The sequence below is a fragment of the Puma concolor genome, chromosome B1 (genome assembly GCF_028749965.1).
Source record: "Puma concolor isolate L17-30 chromosome B1, mPumCon1.1.hap2, whole genome shotgun sequence".
Classification (NCBI taxonomy): domain Eukaryota; kingdom Metazoa; phylum Chordata; class Mammalia; order Carnivora; family Felidae; genus Puma; species Puma concolor.
In genome coordinates, this window is record NC_141670.1 from 151,561,224 (window position 1) to 151,580,808 (window position 19,585).

The following is a 19,585-nucleotide window of genomic DNA, read 5'->3' on the forward strand; positions in this document are numbered from 1 at the left end:
AGGAAGTTTTCCCAGGTCACCACTGGTGATATCTTCAGTAATTCAGGTCTCACCTTATTCCAGGGATTATCTGTGCTCTGCATGCTTCTCAGGGTGGTGTTCTCTTTACCCAACAGGCAATGTAGTGAGTTAGTCAGTCCTAAATTTTCTCAGACTATTCAATCAAACCTCAAGGTGGGATTTGAGAGATTGGGGAAATTTCTGTGAAGAAAATGGAATAATTCCTGGAAGAGTCAAAGAGACCCTAGAGAATACAGTTCAGGTTGTCCCCTTATGCAGCAAAGAAGGAAGGAAGAAGAGTTAGATAGGAAGAATCTCGTCAGATGGCTGTGCAGTCCCAAGAAAATTTGACCAAGCCTATGGGGAGTCCTCAAATCAAAGCTGTCCATCAGAAAAGTCCCACATCTCTCAGGAGTGAGCTTGCCTTAACAACTCTGCTGTGCACAGTTACAGGCTGGGAGAGGCTTAAAGGAAGCATGGCCTCCATTAGTGCAATGGATGGCTCTGAGCACAGCAGCTTGGGCCATCTGTCAATTCTATCCTGCAAATTAGGGGATCTGAGAGGCACATTTCCATTATCATCACCATCCTAGATCTTTGCCTAAAAATATGCACGGGGGCACTTGGGTGGCTCAGTCGGTTAAGCATCTGACTTTGGGTCAGGTCATGATCTTGCAGTTCGTGAGTTCAAGACCAATGTCAGTCTCTGCACTGACAGTGCAGAGCCTACTTGGGATTCTCTCTCTCCCTCTCTCTCTGCCCCTCCCCTGCTCTTTCTCTCTAAATAAATAAATAAATAAACTTTTAAATACATAAATAAGTAATGAATAAACTTAAAAAATATGCACAAAGGTTGACCCCCAAAATGGATTAGAGATGTAAGTGAGAAGGGAAAAAAATGATAATGTTAAGACAAAAAAGGAGATTGTCTTTGTGACCCAGGATAGGTAATAGTTATTAAAGCAAAGTATAGACAGTATTACCTATAAGGCAAATAATAATAATACAATGGACTATTCACTGCTTTTTTTAAGTAAATGATACAAGGGATAGAATGGGAAAAATATTTAAAATGCATAAACTGAAAAGACACTAGAATATACAAAATAGTCCTGCAAATCAACAAAAAAGAACAGTCTCAGAAGAAATATGAGGAAGGATATGAAAAAGCAATTTATAGAAAAGAAAACCAAAAAGTTAATAAGCATGTAAGACAAATGTTCAAATAACTAGTATTGAGAAAAACACAATTAAAATAAAAGTAAATCATTACTGTACACCACACAGACAAGTGGAATAATAGCAAGTATAGGCAAGGATGTGAACTTGGATTGCTGGTATTCACAGCCAATTTTAATTAAATTACACATACATGTCCGATGACTCCCAAATTCTGATATTTGACATCATGCATAAATTCACTTTTAAATTGTATCCCAGTACATTTTCTTCAGATTAGATCAGTTGGAAAAGTTTTAATTTTTCATATAATTTCAAGTGCAAACCAAAAATCACGAACACAGAAATTTTTCATTTGACAAGAGGTTAGCTATGAGAATTATGGCAGGAGGAAAAGAAAATAAAAACATGTTATTAAGTAATTCTGCCAATCCCCACAGTCTGCAGAATCAATGACCCATCTCTATTTAATTGCCTAAGGGAGGAGAGTTTTTCTCCATTTGAATAAATTGCCAGAGGTTGTTAGATAAGCAGTCAAGGATTACTCTAGCATCTATGCAAAATAACCAACATATATTTCATCTCTCAGAGTAATAGGCAATAGGAAGAGAAAGGTTTTATGTATTAATCTTCTAATTTAAACAGATTCTCATATTTATAACTAATACTTGCACCTAACTGCACTAACTGGTAACTTTGATTGAAATGTTAGCACATTCTGTTTGGTCTACTTAATTAATTGTGGACAGTATTATAGCTATGCCTATAATATTCCTAGGTCACTATCCAACCCATGCCCTTTCTTTAGCGTGGAGCAGGACAAATAGTCTCCTCTTGAAACCTCTAGGACAAGAGATTTCCAAGGACTATCTCTCAGGAGATACAGAGATGCTGAGTAATTGGAGTTCAGGTATGCCCTGCTCACATCAACCAGAACTGCTCACTGTGATTTGTTTCTCGAATTAGCTTCAGCATAAAATTCAGTTAAAATAAATGGTTCTACTGCTTTATCTCCACCCACCCAAAATAACTGTTGGAATTCATTTTCATAGGAAGATATTTGTTAGATTTTGTGACCCAGTTCAATAGGAACAGAAAGAGAGGTGGGGTGTAGATTCTTGTGTGAGAGGAAGATTTCATAAAGAATAAGTACAGGTCATGACAATTCAATTGATGTGGGACACTCAGGAATGGATGCAGAGGAATCAGAGTACAATAAATTGTTTGGTTATATCGAGTTTGATTTTTCAGAAACAGATTCACACTATTCCAGGAGACAGAACTTTAATGCAGAAGAATAATAACAAATGTTTAGAGATTTGTGGGTCAAATGCATACAGGTGCTATTTGAATCTGTGGCAGTGGATTAAAAAAGATAGGTGACAAGCTTCATGATATTTAATTTGGCAATGATTTTTTAAATGTGACAGTAAAAAAATAAGCAACAAAAGAAAAAACCGACAAACTGGACGACATCACAATTTTAAAATTTTGTGCATCAGAAGATGCTATCGACAGTGTGAAAAGGCAACCAATGAAATGAAATATTTCTAATATTTGCAAAATATTTTCAAATCATATATCTGGTAAGGGATTAATAGCCAGAATATACACAGACCTTCTACAACTCAACAACTAAAAAATAACCAACCAAATTTTAAAAGGGGCAAAATAGACATTTCCCCAAAGAATATATACAAATGGTAATATGTATATGATATTGAATAGGCATTTCCCCAAAGAATATATACAAATGGTAATATGTATATGATAAAACTCTCAGCATCACTAATTATAGATAAATACAAATGAAAACCACAATTAGATACACTTCACATGATAATGGGTATTAGGATACAAAAAAAAAGTGTTGGTAAAGATGTGCACTAATTGTGCATTATTGGTACAAATGTAAAACAATACAACTGCTATGGAAAATGCTATGGCAATATCTTAGTCCATTATGACTGCTATAACAAAAGTACCATGAACTAGTTGGCTTAAGCAACAAACATGTATTTCTCGCAGTTTCAGAGTCTGAGAAATCCAAAGTCAATGTGCTAGAAGATTCACGTCTGGTGAAAGCATGCTTCCTGGCTTAACCTTTCATTGTGTTCTCTCACCTGGTAGAAAAGGCAAGAGAGCTCTCTGGAGTCCCTTTTATTAGGGCATGAATCCCATCCATGAGGGTTCTATTCTAATGACCTAACCATCTCCCAAAGGCTCTATCTCCTAATACCATCACATTTAGGATTAGGATTTCAGCATAGAAATTTTAAGGAGACGCATTCAGTCTCCTTAAATCACTTATCGCTTAAATCACTCACCTAACAGGTGATTGCTCAAAAAATTAAACACAGAGTTACCATATGAAACAACAATTCTACCTCTGGGTATCTTTCCAAAAGAGTTGAAAGCAGAAACAAACAGATATTTGTACATCCATATTCATAGCAGCATTATTCTCAACAGCCAAAAGGTGGAAGTAACTCGAGTCCATTGACAGATGAATGGATAAACAAAATGTGGTATATACATACAATGGAATAATATTCTATGCTAAAAAAAAGAAAATTCTGACACATGCTACAACAAAGATGAACTTTCAGGACGTTATGCTAAGTGAAATAACCCAGTAAGACAGAAAAAGGCATACTGAATGAGTACACTCATATGAGGTTTATAAAGTACATACAGTAGTAAAATTAATAGAAACAAAAAGTAGAATGGTGGTTGCCAGGGACTAGAGGAAGGGGGAAATCGGAAGTTAGTATGCAAGAGGTACAGTGTTTCAGTTTTAGAAGACGAAAAATTCTGAGGATGGGTAATGCTGGTTGTTGCAAACAATGTGAATGTACTTAATGCCAAAGAACTGAACACTTAAAAAAATGACTAAAATGACTTTTTAGTTTTGTGAAATATGCTGTTAATATTTTTATAGGGATTGACTTAAACCTGTGCATTGCTTTGTGTACCATAGACATTTTAACAATATTTGTTCTTCCAATCCATGAGCATGGAATGTCTTTCCATTTCTTTGCATCATCTTCAATTTCTTTCATCAATGTTTTAAAGCTTTCAGAATACAGGTCTTTTACCTCTTTAAGTTTACTCCTAGGTATGTTGTGATTTTTGTTTCAATTGTAAATGGGACTGATTTCTTAATTTCTCTTTCTGCTGCTTCATTAATAGTGTATAGAAATGCATCAGATTTCTGTACATTAATTTTGTATCCTGCAACCTTACTGAATTCTTTTTCCAGTTCTAGCAGTTTTTTGTGGAGTCTTTAGGGTTTTCTATATATAATACCATGTCATCTACAAATAGTGAAAATTTTACTTCTTCCCTACTAATGTTGATGCATTTTATTCCTTTCTCTTATCTGATTGCTGTGGCTAGGACTTCCAGTACTATGTTGAATAAAAATGGGAAGAGTGGACATCTTTGTCTTGTTCCTGACCGTAAGGAAAAAGTTCTCAGTTTTTCCCCATTGAGGAAGGTGTTAGCTGTGGATTTTTCATATAAGGACTTTATTATATTGAGGTAAGTTCCCTCTAAACCTACTTTGTTGAGAATTTTTATGATGGATAGATGTTTTGCTTTGTCAAATGCTTTTTCTTCATCTATTGAAATGATCCTACGGCTTTTATGCTTTCTTTTATTGATGTGATGTATCACGTTCATTGATTTAGGAATATTGAAGCTACTCTTGCATCCCAGAAATAAATCCCACTTGATTATGATGAATGAATTTTTTAAATGTATTGTTGGATTCAGTTTGCTAATATTTAGTTGAGGATTTTTGCATCTATGGTCATTCAGATATTCTGGCCTGTACTTCTCTTTTTTTATTGTGTCTTTATCTGGTTTTGGAATCTGGATAATGCTAGCCTCATAGAATGAATTTGGAAGTTTTCCTTCCTCTTCTATTTTTTGTGATATGCATATTTTATCACAAAAAAGAACAGGAGAGAGACAGCAAAGGAGGGAACACAGAACAGAAAAGACAACATGTTGAGACTGAGGCAGAAACTGGAGTTTGCAGATACAAGTCAAGGAACTCCTGGAGCCACCAGAACTAGAAGAAACAAGGAATGATTATTCCTAGAGCCTTTGGAGGGAGTATAGTCATACTGACACCTTCATTTCCAACTTCTGGTCTCCGGAACTGTGAAAAAATAAATTTCTGTATTTTAAGCCACCAGGTTTGTGGTAATTTGTTACAGCAGCCTCAAGAACCCAATACAGTGATGCAGGGATAAAGGCCATCAGCTAAAATTGTGAATGGAAGAGTAAGTGAAGTGGTTTGAAGAAAAAAAAGAGAGGTGAGAGACTGCCCAGAAGTGTGGGGAAGTGAATGGCCTAGGGACATGTAAAATGACTACCTCCAGCATCAGGAGCACACTTTAGGATCATGCACAGGAATTTAAAACTAGATCAGTTTGTGTTTTTCTACTTGGCCTGTTTATCTGCACAAGAGTACAGCTAAAGAATCATGGAAACGGGTTTATCCAAAATTATCTTTTCACTGAGACAGCACAAAGTGAAAACAAAGTGAAGGAGTTGATGATATATGCAAAGAAGTGACTTTAATGATTATCTTTTTTTTAACTTCCCTAATATCCAAGTACCTGAAATCTATTCTGGTGCATCATAGGAACTGAGCAAAGATCTATTTAATGAGTTACTGAATGCCATGATTTTTAACATAGTAGGCTTCTCTGAAATAACCACAACACATAGAGGCTGAGCTCCTATGTGCAAACACTCCTAGACTAAGGGATGTTTTCCACCTGTTCATTCTCAACATGACAACACTTATTTGTCATTTGGCATCAGTTTAATTTCCTCTTATCAGACAGAGGACAAAAATATCAGTTGAAGAAAAATATTCAATCACAGAAGTTATATTGCTATTGTCTCATGATATAATCCTTATGCACTATAAGAGTTTTTATCATTTAATAGCACAATAGGAGATAAAAGCAAAGCAGTAGCATGCCAATTTAAGTTACACTGACAAACTTTCTTTAGTACTTATTTTTTGTGAAAAATTCCAACTTAAAAATTTTTTAATGTTTATTTATTTATTTTGAGAGAGCACAAGTGGGGGAGGGGCAGAGAGAGAGGAGGGAGAGAATCCTAAGCAGACTCTGCACTGACAGCATAGAGCCCAATGTAGGGCTTGAATTCACGGAACTGTGAGATCATGACCCGACCTGAGGTCAAGAGTCAAACTCTTAATCAACTGAGCCAGCCAGGCACCCCTCCAACTTTAAAAGTATAGGTTTGGACATGACGACTATATACAATCTTTTGAAACAGTGAATTATTGAGATCTACTTATGCAGATGCCTAAAATGAAAATATATACAATTTTATCCATATAAAAATGTGATTATTGACCATCATAACTCTTTACATCTTTACATCTTACCTTGTCACATTAGGTTAATTAGGTTGGGACGTAAAAGATAGACCAGAATAGTGGCCAAGGACTGCTACCTCTTACTACAGCCTCTGTAATCAGCTAGTGATAAGAAAAAATAAAATTATTTTTAAGGGTCAGCTTTGTATCAAGTGCCATTCATAAAGTAGATCTAAGTGATAAAGATAAGGGCCTTTTAGAGTCAGAGACACCTGAGGGGGAAAATGCCATCTTTACCACTTTCAGATGTGAGATTAGGCAAACTATTTAACATCTATGAGTTCCAGTTTCTATTTCTGTAAAATGGGGTTAATTTGTATCCCAAGGAGCTGTTGCAAAGTATTGATTGTATTGCTTGGCCTTTGATAAGTACTGTTTACTTGCAATTTTTATAGTCTCATTAAACTGTTTTTCTATATTGATTATATGTTTGTATTGAGGTGTAAATTACATTCAGTAAAATTCACCTTTTTTTAGTGACTAGTTCTATGAACTTTGACAAATAAGTTCTTTGAACTTATAACCATCACCACAAAATATAAAACATTTCCCCCCAACTCCTAAACTCCCTTCTTGTGAATGCTTGCCTGTCACCACCAGATGCTGGAAACTGATTTTTGTCCTTAGAAGCTGGGCATTTTCTAGAACAGCCTATTAATGGAATCACACAACGTGTTGTCTTTTGAGTCTGGATTCTTTTACTCAATACAATGCCTTTGAGGTAATCTCATTTAATTTGCACATATATTACTATTCTCAGAGAAGGAAAATTACATTCAGAAAGTTAAATAACTTACTCAAAGCTGTAGTTAGAAATTTCGTCCTCGCTTTATTTGTTTCAAGCTGTGTGCTTCTTGTTTGCTACACCATATTGCCTTCTGTTAGCCTACAGCTTACTGAACTTCCACTACCAATTCTGGAATTTATCTTCATATTCAGCCATTATTCCTCTACCTTCCCATAAACAGAGACCTGGAAAACTGAGGACCCAGAGGACATCAAGGCCAAAAGAGGAGTCCTGAGCAAATGGCTTGCCAGGTTCTGCTGTGCTGACATTCAGAGACATCGCCATTTTATCTTAATACAGTTTACCATTCAGTTCTTGAATGTATACAACACACAGTATGGGGAGCATGTTACATGTACTCTCTCATTTAATTCCTACAATAGTCTGCAAAGCTATCGTTAATTCTGTGCACAGATGAGGAAGCTAAGAAAGGTCAAGCAGCAGCTATGTTAGGGGAGCCTGGATTTACAGGCAGGTGCATCTCCCTTCAACATCTGGGCTTTGTTTACCAGGCCTTCTGCCACACACTATGGAAGCTGCCGTTTATTACTAGACACTGTGCTGGGCAGTGTTATACACACCATGTCGTTTAATTCTGACGAAAGCCCTGAACATAAATGGTATCAGCTCATTTCATATAGGAGGAAATTGATGCTCAAAGGGTTTAAGTGGTCTGTTCAAGATCACATAACTACCAAGGAGTCAAAATCCCATTTTAGGGGTGCCTGGGTGGCTTCTTCATTCAAGTGTCCAACTTCAGCTCAGGTCTTGATCTCACCATTCATAAATTTGAGCCCCACATCAGGCTCTGCACTGATAGCTTCAGAACCTCTGTCTCCCTCTCTCTATCCCTCCCACTCAAAAATAAATAAACACTCATTTAAAACGTTAAAAAAAACAGTATTCCATTCTAAGTCCATGCCACTGTTGACTATTCCATGGAACCCTGTGTCAGAGAAACAGCAGGGAAAAGATGGAAAGGAAGAATGTAACTACGTGTGCTCCTTGTATAGCTCAACATAATGAGCTTCACTAAGTGTTTCTCTGTTAAATAGGAAGAAAATATATGCAAATAAACTAAGATCTTAATATTAAAAGTTAATAATATCGCTTCTTGGCCTTTTGGCTAAGATCAAGTGTAATATTAAAAGTTAATATTTCTGTAGTGCTTCCATTGCACAAGGTACTATTCTAAGTATTTTACATATATTGACACATTTACATTTCTAAAAACCTTAAAAGGTAGTCACCTTTTAAGGAAAGTATTATTCCTATTTTACAGATAGAAACTTCTAACATTTGAACCCCACATCTAATTCTAGAGTCTATGCACTTAAAGCATTCTACAGTACTAAGATTCTTTTGAATGGTACTTTCCCTAAGTGTTAGAAGCAATGAACATTAAATTTTCATTTAAAGTAGGGTTTCCTTGGGGCACCTGGGTGGCGCAGTCGGTTAAGCATCCGACTTCAGCCAGGTCACGATCTCGCGGTCCGGGAGTTCGAGCCCCGCGTCGGGCTCTGGGCTGATGGCTCAGAGCCTGGAGCCTGTTTCCGATTCTGTGTCTCCCGCTCTCTCTGCCCCTCCCCCGTTCATGCTCTGTCTCTCTCTGTCCCAAAAATAAATAAACGTTGAAAAAAAAATTTAAAAAAAAATAAATAAAGTAGGGTTTCCTTTTAAATGGCTATCATTTGGTTGTGAGATTATAATCAAGGCTAAACACTAAGTATATTCATACTGCATGTAGCTGTTAAAAAAGATAAGGTAAAAATGATAAGGTTTCTCTCAACATAAAATAGAGTATCAAGGGAAGAAAAACCAAACTGCACAAGGAAGTATATAATACTGTTCAATCAATATTCATATGTTTTTCTATGGGTATACGCGCATGTGTCTGTTTGTGTGTAAATGCTTAGTATATTCTGTAAGAAAATGGACCTTAATAACATTAGTTGCGTCTAAGGAGAAGGAAAGGCACCATGACCACAACATGGTGAAACAGCTTCAGCCTCATTTCTAATGTTTCAGTATACACAAAAAGCAGGTATTCATGTCTGATTGAAAATTTATTGAAAATATTGTTTACTTATATTCTTTGTTTTCTTCACATTGATAAATGTCTCTCTCTTGCACTCTCTATATATATGGATATATATATACATGTATAGAAAATATATTTGTAATTCATATTACATAAATATAAATTATAGCATGTGTACATATCACATTAAGCCATTTTAGAAAAAAATCTGGTTTGATATGAATTTATTTGCATATACTCTCAGAAGTACGTATTTTTTAAAGAAAAATAATTATATATTAATAAATTCACTCTACCCCTGTCATACATGGAGATAGCTGCTATTCAACTAAAAATTAAACACTATTTCTTGAATTATATTATGAACCTAGGTTTTAAGGATACTTGATTGTTTTTATTAAGAGCTTTTATATAAAGGTTTCTTTAAGGTATTTGTATACCTACCAATAATCTTCTTTAAATTCTTAATCCTAGTGCATTCCTAAAGTATTTCTCATTCAAATCCTCTCAACCAGTTTATCTCCCTTTAACAAAATTAGTCAATACCAAAAGAAACTATGTTGCTTTCTTATTGGGACTATGCTATCTCTGGGCTGTTTTCTTCAAGCTATCCTGCGGGTTGAGGCTCTCTGTTCAGACTTGTCTAACTAGTTTCATTTCAACTATTTGTAATTTGTTTTAATTTCTTTCAGCCATAGACCTCTAATACATCTAGAGGTGACATGCAGTTGATTAGAAAGTCAAGTTCAGTGGGTGCAGACCTGCAAGACCAAATTCTTCCTCTTACAGATGATGTATCGGTAAGTTCAGTTTTGTTTAGCAAATGGCTTATTTGCTCTACCGTCTGTCAGTGTCTAGATTCCCTATTATGTCAGGGCACTGCCTGTGAGATGTCCTCAGTGCGTTCAATCTGTATGGATCTTGTGAGATTTCTGGAATTATTAAAACAGCTGGATTAATTAATCTCTGTAATTGAAATCAATATCTTTGTATTAAAAATCATTCTTAGCATTATTTCATGTTGTCAGGTTCAATAGTTGGGATTTTAGAAGAAGTTAATGAAGAACTGTATTATATTATGTTCTGATTGAGTCTGGTTTGGGGACCTGTGGAAGGTGTTCCTTTGTTTTACAGAAAGCCTTCTTTAAGTAATCTGACTAAATTTATCTTCTACAGCATTTTCTGTTTTGTTGCTTTTTCTTATACCTTACAGTCAGTCCTGGGAACTAATAGGATTGGGAGGTCCATAGCTACAGAGATACCTGCCTTCTCATAGAAATCCTAGGATTCCTGTGGGAAGAATGGAAACAGGAGACCCAAACCTGTCTATTCCCTAAAACTCTCCCATTAAATACTAAAGAAAAAAAAACTGAATTCTTTCATTTTATTTCCCAAAAGGGCATTTGCCACATGCAAAGGAGAGGAAAAAATAAGATTCCTTGGAATAACTTTATATGGAATTAAAACCATGACTTTAAACATCCATGATGACAATAATACTTCACGATTGCTTTGATTTATGCCATTTTCAAAGTATTTTTACGTATGCCATTCATGTAATAGGACACCCTTGTGAGATCAGAATAGATATCGTTAACTCCCTTTTTGAAATGAGGAATTTGAGGGAAACAGAAGTTAAGGGGCTTCCTCGGATCTATGGAGCTGTATGATGACAGAGTCCAAGAGCTGCCATCTACAACTTCCAAGTCCAGTATTCCCAGACTCCCGCAGCCTGTCTGGGTGGCAAGGATTCTACCTGGGAAATTTCAGAGAGGAGATCAGCCACTAAGGAAATCAGGAAATTCAGAGATCAGCTGCTGAGTTAGTGAACTCCACTGGGCTTCCTTCCCCACTAATAAAATACACATTTGTATCAGTCCTATAGTGAATTGCTAAAGGGTCTCTGTGATCCTTGGGCAGCGTCTACAAGGCTTCACACATAAGCAGCACTCCATAAATATTTGTTGAACAAATGAATGAGTACACAAATGGAAATTTCTAGCATAATATTTTGCCTATTCATTAAAATTCATTGAATTTGAAAATGCCTATTTCATGTTTATGGAAGTCATGATATTGTAAAGCAGTAAGTAGTTCCAACCTTTCATATTGCACATCCCCAAAATTATTCTCTTTAAAATATCACGATTATAGACACAAAAAGTCCTCTTTTCTAATGAATATTTGTGGGTTTACAGAAAGTTTTTGGCTTCAGGGAAAAAATTAGGAGTAATATTGGGGGTCAGTGCTATTGTTCGAGATAGCCATCACATTTGGTAAAGAAAGGAGAAGGTGGGAAACTGAATGTGTATGGTTTCTTTGAGATAACTTCATGGAACACTCATCCAGGATTTGGAAGATTTTCGGGAGATGGCAGGTCACATTAATAGGCAGGCTTAAGGATTAAAGAAAAGCAAATGCTTAATTACTACTACGTCACCCTACATTCCACGTATAGTACTTCTACAATATGTTTTAGAGCCATGCTCACCATTCTTCTCTATTAACAAGAAATATAATGTGGACTCCTTCTCAAACTTTATTTGATCCATATCTTTGCTGTTTCTGCTACATTGAACTTTGGCTACTTCTCTATGTTTCATGACCATCTTCACTGTATTTCAGAGATAGTCCTTAGTGCTCAGACTTTGCTGTGAATACCCATCTTCATTTGCCTTTAGCGATATCCATACCCCTACTCCTTCCTATACATGTATTAATTGGGTGATTCATTCACTTAAAAATCTCATTATTTTTCATATAAAAGATAAAATATCAAATGACTCATCATATCAACAAACAGGTTACTGTCTTGTTCCCAGAAGTCTGGCATCGTTCTCTTCTTACAGCTCATTATTTTCAATATTGCTTATTAATAAATGTAAAAATTACGTTCTTTCTCTTCATTATCATCCTTAAAAACATTTTTTAATGTTTATTTAATTTTGAGAGAGAGAGAGAGAGAAAGAGAGAGAGAGAAAGAGAAAGAGACAGAGTGCAAGCAGGGGAGGTGCAGAGAGAGAGAGAGGGAGACACAGAATCTAAAGGAGGCTCCAGGCTCTGAGCTGTCAGCACAGAGCCCAACACAAGGCTCAAACTCTCATGAACCATAAGATCATGACCTGAGCTGAAGTCAGATGTTTAACTGACTGAGCCACCCAGGCGCCCCTTCATTATCATCTTTTAGAGAAAAAGGTAGTCCTGGGCAAATCTTTATAAATTTTGATGATTTAAAGTTTAATTTCATTTTGAATACTCATGTCAATCAACTTGTTAATTTGCCAAATTTATTCTCTAATTTATTCAAAAACTATATCTTCAGGGTTAAAACCAAAATAACAAAGTAAAACCTTCATGTTACTTACTGCTCACTAAATTGTGTGTAAATTAGTAACTAAATTTTTCTGTTTTGTTAGTTTTCAACAACTCATAGTGCCATATGCATGCTATATTATATTAGTTCATTCATTCTCACAATCCTACAATTAGATGCCATTATTATCTCCACTGTATAGATAAAAGTTAATTGGCCCTACATTATAGGCTAAGAGAGCCAGAATCTGAACTTAACTATTAGGATATCCTGCTTTTCTTTCTTTGATAATTTTCAAGAGAAAACAACTTTTTGTTTTTTCATACAAAAACTGAGTAAGAGGGGTGCCTGGGTGGCTCGGTTGGTTAAATGTCCGATTTCAGCTCAGGCCATGATCTCACAGTTCATGAGTTTGAGCCCCGCATTGGGCTCTGTGCTGACAGCTCAGAGCCTGGAGCCTGCTTCAATTTCTCTGTGTGTATGTGTGTGTGTCTATCTCTGCCCCTCCCCGACTTGCTCTCTGTGTCTCTCTCAAAAAGAAACATTAAAAAAAAATTTTTTTTAAACTGAGTATGAAATTCATAGTGCTAAAAATGATTCGCTGAGTTGGGTTTTTTCTGTAGTCAATAAATTGAAATATGTATTCATATCATTAAGATTAAAGGCTAGTATCTTCTTTGTTTTGCTTTCCTACTTTTCCACTTGTGTGGCATATAGGGAATAATATACTTATGGATAAAAATAGGCATTCTGGCAGATATGTATATAAAGTACTTGGAAACCAAGATGTTAAGAATTTATGATCAGGTAAGTGTAGGAATCCTTACTGGGTGGTAGTTGATTTGTAATTATTATAATAACATCTGCCATTTATTATCTATTTACAAAATGTGAATCATTTTGCATACATTGTCTCATTCATTATTTACAGTCCTCATACAAGTTAGCCTATTTTAAAGGAAAAAAAAAAAGCTACCCAAGATCAGAGTTAGTGACTTTAACTCAAGCTGTACATGCCATCCTACATTCCCAATTCATTAACAGCTGGGGCTGTGAAACATCTTGGGCAATGACAAGAAACTGACCTACTGGGGATATAGAAATAAGATAGGCAACATTTGAATAATATACTATGAAAGGCTTCACATTCATTATCACAGTGGTCTGGTTACAAATGGGACAGACAGCCTTAAAGTCAGACAGTTAAGGACTTCCTTTCCCTTATCTCTGGTACCTGTGTTGTTTGCCTCTCTGATTCTTAGTTTCCTCATTAGTGAGTCGGTGATAAGGTAACAAGGCCTACTCCACAAAGCTGTGTCAACAGTTACATGAGATAAGTCACATGAAAACTCCTGAGCCAGAGTAGGAATTTGATATGTGCTAGAGCCTTTCATTTACTCACTTTATTGCCTCACGTCTCTGGGTACTATTTATTATCACGACTTTACAAGTGGAAAAACTGAAATTCAGAGAGGTTTCAAAAACATCTCAAGATATATGTCAAAAAATTAAATGCAAGGACTGAGGCCAAAGACTTCTGCTCCTAAAAGGCAGAGGATGCCTGGAGAGGATTTGTCTGGGCAGGTAAAGACTTAAAGGAAAATTTTTAAATATTTTTCTCAGAAAAACTCCCTGTGTTTTCCTTTACTAAACCACTAAACTCCTTTCCTATGTCACTACTCATACTTATGATACCAGCTGTGTCGGTTTTTGTCAAAGCAATTCTCCAACATCAGCTGGGTATCAATTCAATTTTGACATTAACTGGAGTTAGCACAGACCCCACAGGTTAAGGGCTTGGTCCATAAGACTTCCCCTGCCCCCATTTCAGACAGAAAGCCCAAGTCCAGGTTGTTGTTACCTGTGTTCTTAATGACTGGCTATAAATTGGAGCTTCCCACAACTCCCTCCTTTATTTTAATATGCTAGGGTGGCTCACAGAATTCAAGAAAACAGTTTACCTAGTAGATTATCAATTTATTCCAAATGATATTAAAGGATATGAATGAACAGCCAAATGAAGAGATACATATGATGAGGTTCAGAAGGGTCCCCAGTACAGGAGATTTTGTCCTTGTAGAGTTGGTGGTATACCACCCTCCCAGGACAGAGATGCCCAGCACCAACTCAGAAGCCCTCCGAACCCCATACTATTGGGATTTTCATGGAGGCTTCATCGCATAGACATGATAAATTCTGAATGCAATCTTCAGCTTCTCTCCCATTCCCAGAGGTTTATATGGAGGGGTTGGTTGGGGGGGAGAAGGGGAATGAAGCTGAAATTCCAAGCTTGTAACTATAGCTTGGTCTTTCTGGTGACTAGTCCCTATCCTGAAGCTATGTAGGAGCCCACCCAGAGTTACCCCATTGGAACAAAAGACACTGCTATCACCCAGGAAATTCCAAGGGATCTAAGAGCTCTGTGTCAGGAACCAAGGTTAAAGACCAAACAGAACAAATGATGTTCCTGGTGCTCTTATAACTTAGGAAATTATAAGGGATTTAGGAACTCTGTGCCAAGAACTGGGACCAGAGATCAATATATACTTTTTCTATTATATCAAAATTTTTAATGCTCATTTTTGTTACCTTAATGGAAATTTATTATTTGTGTAATTTTAAATATTTATAGAAAAGAAGTTTATAATACTTCATTATTTTCAATCACATGGCACAGATTGAGACAAAAACACTATGGGTTGTACCATGAATTACATAAGGGTAGAATCCATGTTTTATTCATCCACGCCTTTCTAAGCTTTGAATGATGCCTTAAAACAAAATAGAGGCTCAATAAAATATTGTGAAAAAAGAAAGATGGGTGGATAGGTGGACAGATGGACAGATAGTTGAATAGACAGACAAAAGGACAAAGGAGGAATTACACTGTAATAGCTAATCAATTCTTAGAAGTAGTTTGTTAGGGCATATTTATGGTATACAAGGCTCTGACCAAGGCATTTGAATACAATTTATTTTTCACACATGCATAGCATCCCAGTGTGGACCTTTGCCTCTTATCTGATACACATTTTACAAACTTTAATAGGTGGGACTGCATCTCATGCCAAAACATGTCAGGACTATACCAAACACACACATGTAACACACACAAACACACGTGCACATACACCACATAATGTTTGGTGCTATCTTTTCTATAAAGTATAACATTCCATAATAAGTTTCTGTTTTGTTACTCAATCCCTTATTCCCACATTAATATTGTACTTATAAAATAGCATCTGCATTTTATTGTCACTCTGGGCCAGCCACAGTGGAACATATTTTTTGTGGATTAATACTGCATTAAAAATATTTGGGGTATTTACTAATACCCCTCCTATATAAGCTCTTTCCTGTAGGGCCACTCCAAGATGATCCTAAAACCTAAAATACTACTGGTCTCAATTACCTACCATAAAATTCTCATAGTAAAATGCCCATTGTCTCAGCATGGCTGATTTCTATCAAGTGTGTAATAATAATAACAACAAAAATCGTGATACTAATTCACATTTATATAGTATTTACTATGGGCTGGTCACTTTACATGAATTAATGTACTTAGTGCTTATACAAATCCAATGAGGTAGGTATTAATTTCATTTCCATTTTCCACATGGGAAGACTAAAACACAAAAGGGCCAAATACCTTGCTTCATATTGCAGAGCCACCAAATGACAGAGCTAGGACTTGAGCTCAGGTAGTCTGGCTCCAGAGACTCGTTTCTTATCATTTAATGCTATACCACTCTCAATTAGAAGTTAGCTCAATGATGGTGCATTAATTTAAACTAACATGTGACTGTGCTCTACCCCTAATCCAAAGTCTAAGTTCAAAACTATTTAAGAAAGGCTTTGCAGCTATAAGCTAGCACCATGAACCTTCATTTTGCTGTTATCTGAAGATGGAAGAGCGTTAAATGCCTAACCTCTCAGAATACAGCCAAGAAATCCCTCTTACTAAATCAAGACAGAACCATCTAGAAGGGACAAGAATCTGAAATTGATTTCACTCATTAGGGTTGGGTAGTTGCTAAAGACAGAGCTACAAGGCTTTAGAGTAAATCCAGCTTAGCAAGCCAGACATGACTAAGCAGTGAGTAACTGTGCAGGGAAGTGGCAGGAGGTGGGAGTTTCCCTCCATGGGGATGAAGTATCCATGGGGAATCTAGGAAAGGTGTTCTCAATCCCTTTAGCTTATGCTTTCCTCTTACAGCCTTAAAATTCTCATTCATGCTCCTTTTTTGCCCGTGTGCCCAATTTCCATCCCTGGGACCAGAGTAAAGACATTTCCTTAGATAGGTGAAGAAATAGTCTTCTCTTCTCTGGGTCCTAATTTTCCTTCCCTGAGACCTCTGAATTCAGCTCAGCTTGAATAATTTCAACATTTTCCACAGAAACTTTTCTTTGCTCTGGACTCACAATGGTATTTTATTCAATTCTGCCCCTCGCCCCATTGTCCCTCCCATATCTGGGAGTTAAACACTGAAGGAATATAAAAAGTTTTCTTCGTTTCTTCTTTTTTAACCTCCTGACAAGCATTCCATGGAGCATCACAGTGGCATAAATATATCTAGAGCTATGTTTTCAAAGCTGTGTTCTGTAGAACATCAGAATCCCACAGGATATGAGTAGATATGGTGTTTTTTTAAAAAACGTATATTTGAGGGGGACCTGGGTGACTCAGTCAGTTGAGTGGCCGACTTCGACTCAGGTCATGATATCCTGGTTTGTGAGTTTGAGCTCCACATCAGGCTCACTTCTCTCAGCCTGTCAGCTCATAGCCTGCTTAGGATCCTCTGTCCTCCTCTCTCTGTCCCTCCCCCACTTGCACTCTCCCAAAAATAAATATTGAAAAGTAAAGAAAGAAAGAAAGAAAGAAAGAAAGAAAGAAAGAAAGAAAGAAAGAAAGAAAGGAAGGAAGGAAGGAAGGAAGGAGGGAAGGAAGGAAGGAAACGTAATTTAAAAAACCTTTATTTCAGTCCAATTCAATAAATAGTATTCAAGATTCTGCTAAGAATCAGATAATGTATGAGGCACTGGGGTTGTATCAGTGAAAAGAATATATACAAAACCAAGACAGAAATATTGTTCACATTTACTTCCACTTAAAACCAGATTCTGAGACTTCTAGAAGTGAGGGTCGTCTCTAATTTTATTTTATCCATTTTTTTCAAACCTGTTTGAATATGGAAAACCTCCTTTCCCCCACCACCTGGGAACATTTTTGGAGAAATGTCTCAATGCTATATATGATGTTTTCACTATCTTCAAGATCTTGCCCACTTTGGGGTAAAAGGATATTTATACACATTTCAAGAAATAAAATATATAGAGAACTTGTAGGAGTATGAAAAAAAGTGTCAAATTAGATAAAAGCCTTCAAAGTTTACAGACAACCAACAATATGGTTATCATATCTATCCCTACCTCCCCTCTGCCCACTCCAGGTGACCTCTGCCACTGTTATAGGAGATTCTACAGGGAGGGAGAGAAGGGAATCCTAACTTTTTCAGAGTTCATCAAAGTGTAAAGACAATAGAAAGGAAGATGTGAAAGCAAAATAAATTTCAGACTTAACCACAATGAGGGTGGGTGGCCTCTCTGATCAAACAACCTCTACTTTCACTTCCTAAAACTCTTCACTTGCTTTTCATGCTGCTTGAAATACCACCCATTATTCATCTGAGTTCATAGGAAACCTGTTCTAAAAAAACGTAAAAATCATTCTCAGAAAGAAGTTTGATATCACAGAGAAAAATGGGCTTTTGAGTCACAGAAGCCCAAGTTAGGTTCTAGTTCTGCATACTGGCTTCATGAATGGAGCAAGTTAGTCACCTGTGAAGCAAAGATACATAATTCTACTGACAAGCATGTTTGGAGGATAAGATGCGACGATATACCAACAACTCCTACAAAGTCAGCATTTACTACCTAGTAGCTCTTGTTGTCACTCTTAGTATTAAATGGTCACCCTAAAATAGCCACTGTGGAAGACAGTATGGAGGTTCCTTAAATACAAGCATCCTATGATCCAATAATTCCACTATAGGATATTTACCCAAAACATACAAAAACACTAAATTCAAAGGGATACATGCACCTCTATGTTTACTGCAGCATTATTTACAATAGACAAATTATGTAAGTGGCCCAAGTGTCCTTTGATAGATGAAAAGATAAAGAAGAGGTGGGGGTGCCTGGGTGGCTCTGCCAGTTAAGTGTCCAACTATTGATTTTGGCTCAGGTCATGATCTCACAGTTGGTGAGATTGAGCTCCATGTCAGGTTCCACACTGACAGCCTGGAGCCTGTTTGGGATTCTGTCTCCCTCTCTCTATGCCCCTCCCTTGCTCTCTCTCTTTCTCTCTCTCTCTTTCTCTTTCTTTCAAAATAAATAAATAAACTTTAAAAATAAAAAAAGAGGTGGTATACACACACACACACACACACACACACACACACACACACACACACACACACACATATATACATACAATGGTATATTATTCCACCATAGAAAAGAATGAAAACTTGCCATTTGCAACAAGGATGGAGCTAGAAAGAATCATGCTAAGCAAAATAAGTCAGGGAAGGACAAATACCATACAATTTCATTCATATGTGGAATTTAAGAAACAAAAGAGCAAAAAAAGAGAGACAGATAAACCAAGAAACAGACTTTTAACTATAGAGAACAAACTGCTGGTTACCAGAGAGGAGGTGGGTGGGGGATGGGTGAACAGGTGAAGGGGATTGAGCACATTTACCATGATAAGCACTTAGTAATATGGAAGTGCTGAATTACTATATACTATGCCTGAAACTAATA

General features: G+C 36.6%; 1 protein-coding gene, 1 long non-coding RNA gene and 1 pseudogene across 2 annotated transcripts in view; 2 read left to right on the forward strand and 1 right to left on the reverse strand.

Moving 5' to 3' along the window:
* Nucleotides 1-19,585, reverse strand: part of LOC147581957 (uncharacterized) — a 286,206-nt gene that overhangs the window by 117,408 nt on the left and 149,213 nt on the right. The gene's annotated exons all lie outside the window — the stretch shown is intronic.
* LOC112859224 (U2 spliceosomal RNA) lies at nucleotides 8,501-8,613 on the forward strand (annotated as a pseudogene).
* The window catches only part of LOC112858712 (transmembrane protease serine 11A-like), a 56,164-nt gene continuing 46,736 nt past the window's right edge, over nucleotides 10,158-19,585 (forward strand). Inside the window, 1 exon segment of the mRNA XM_086702838.1 lies at nucleotides 10,158-10,235. Within this exon segment, the coding sequence (XP_086558964.1) occupies nucleotides 10,158-10,235 (78 nt within the window).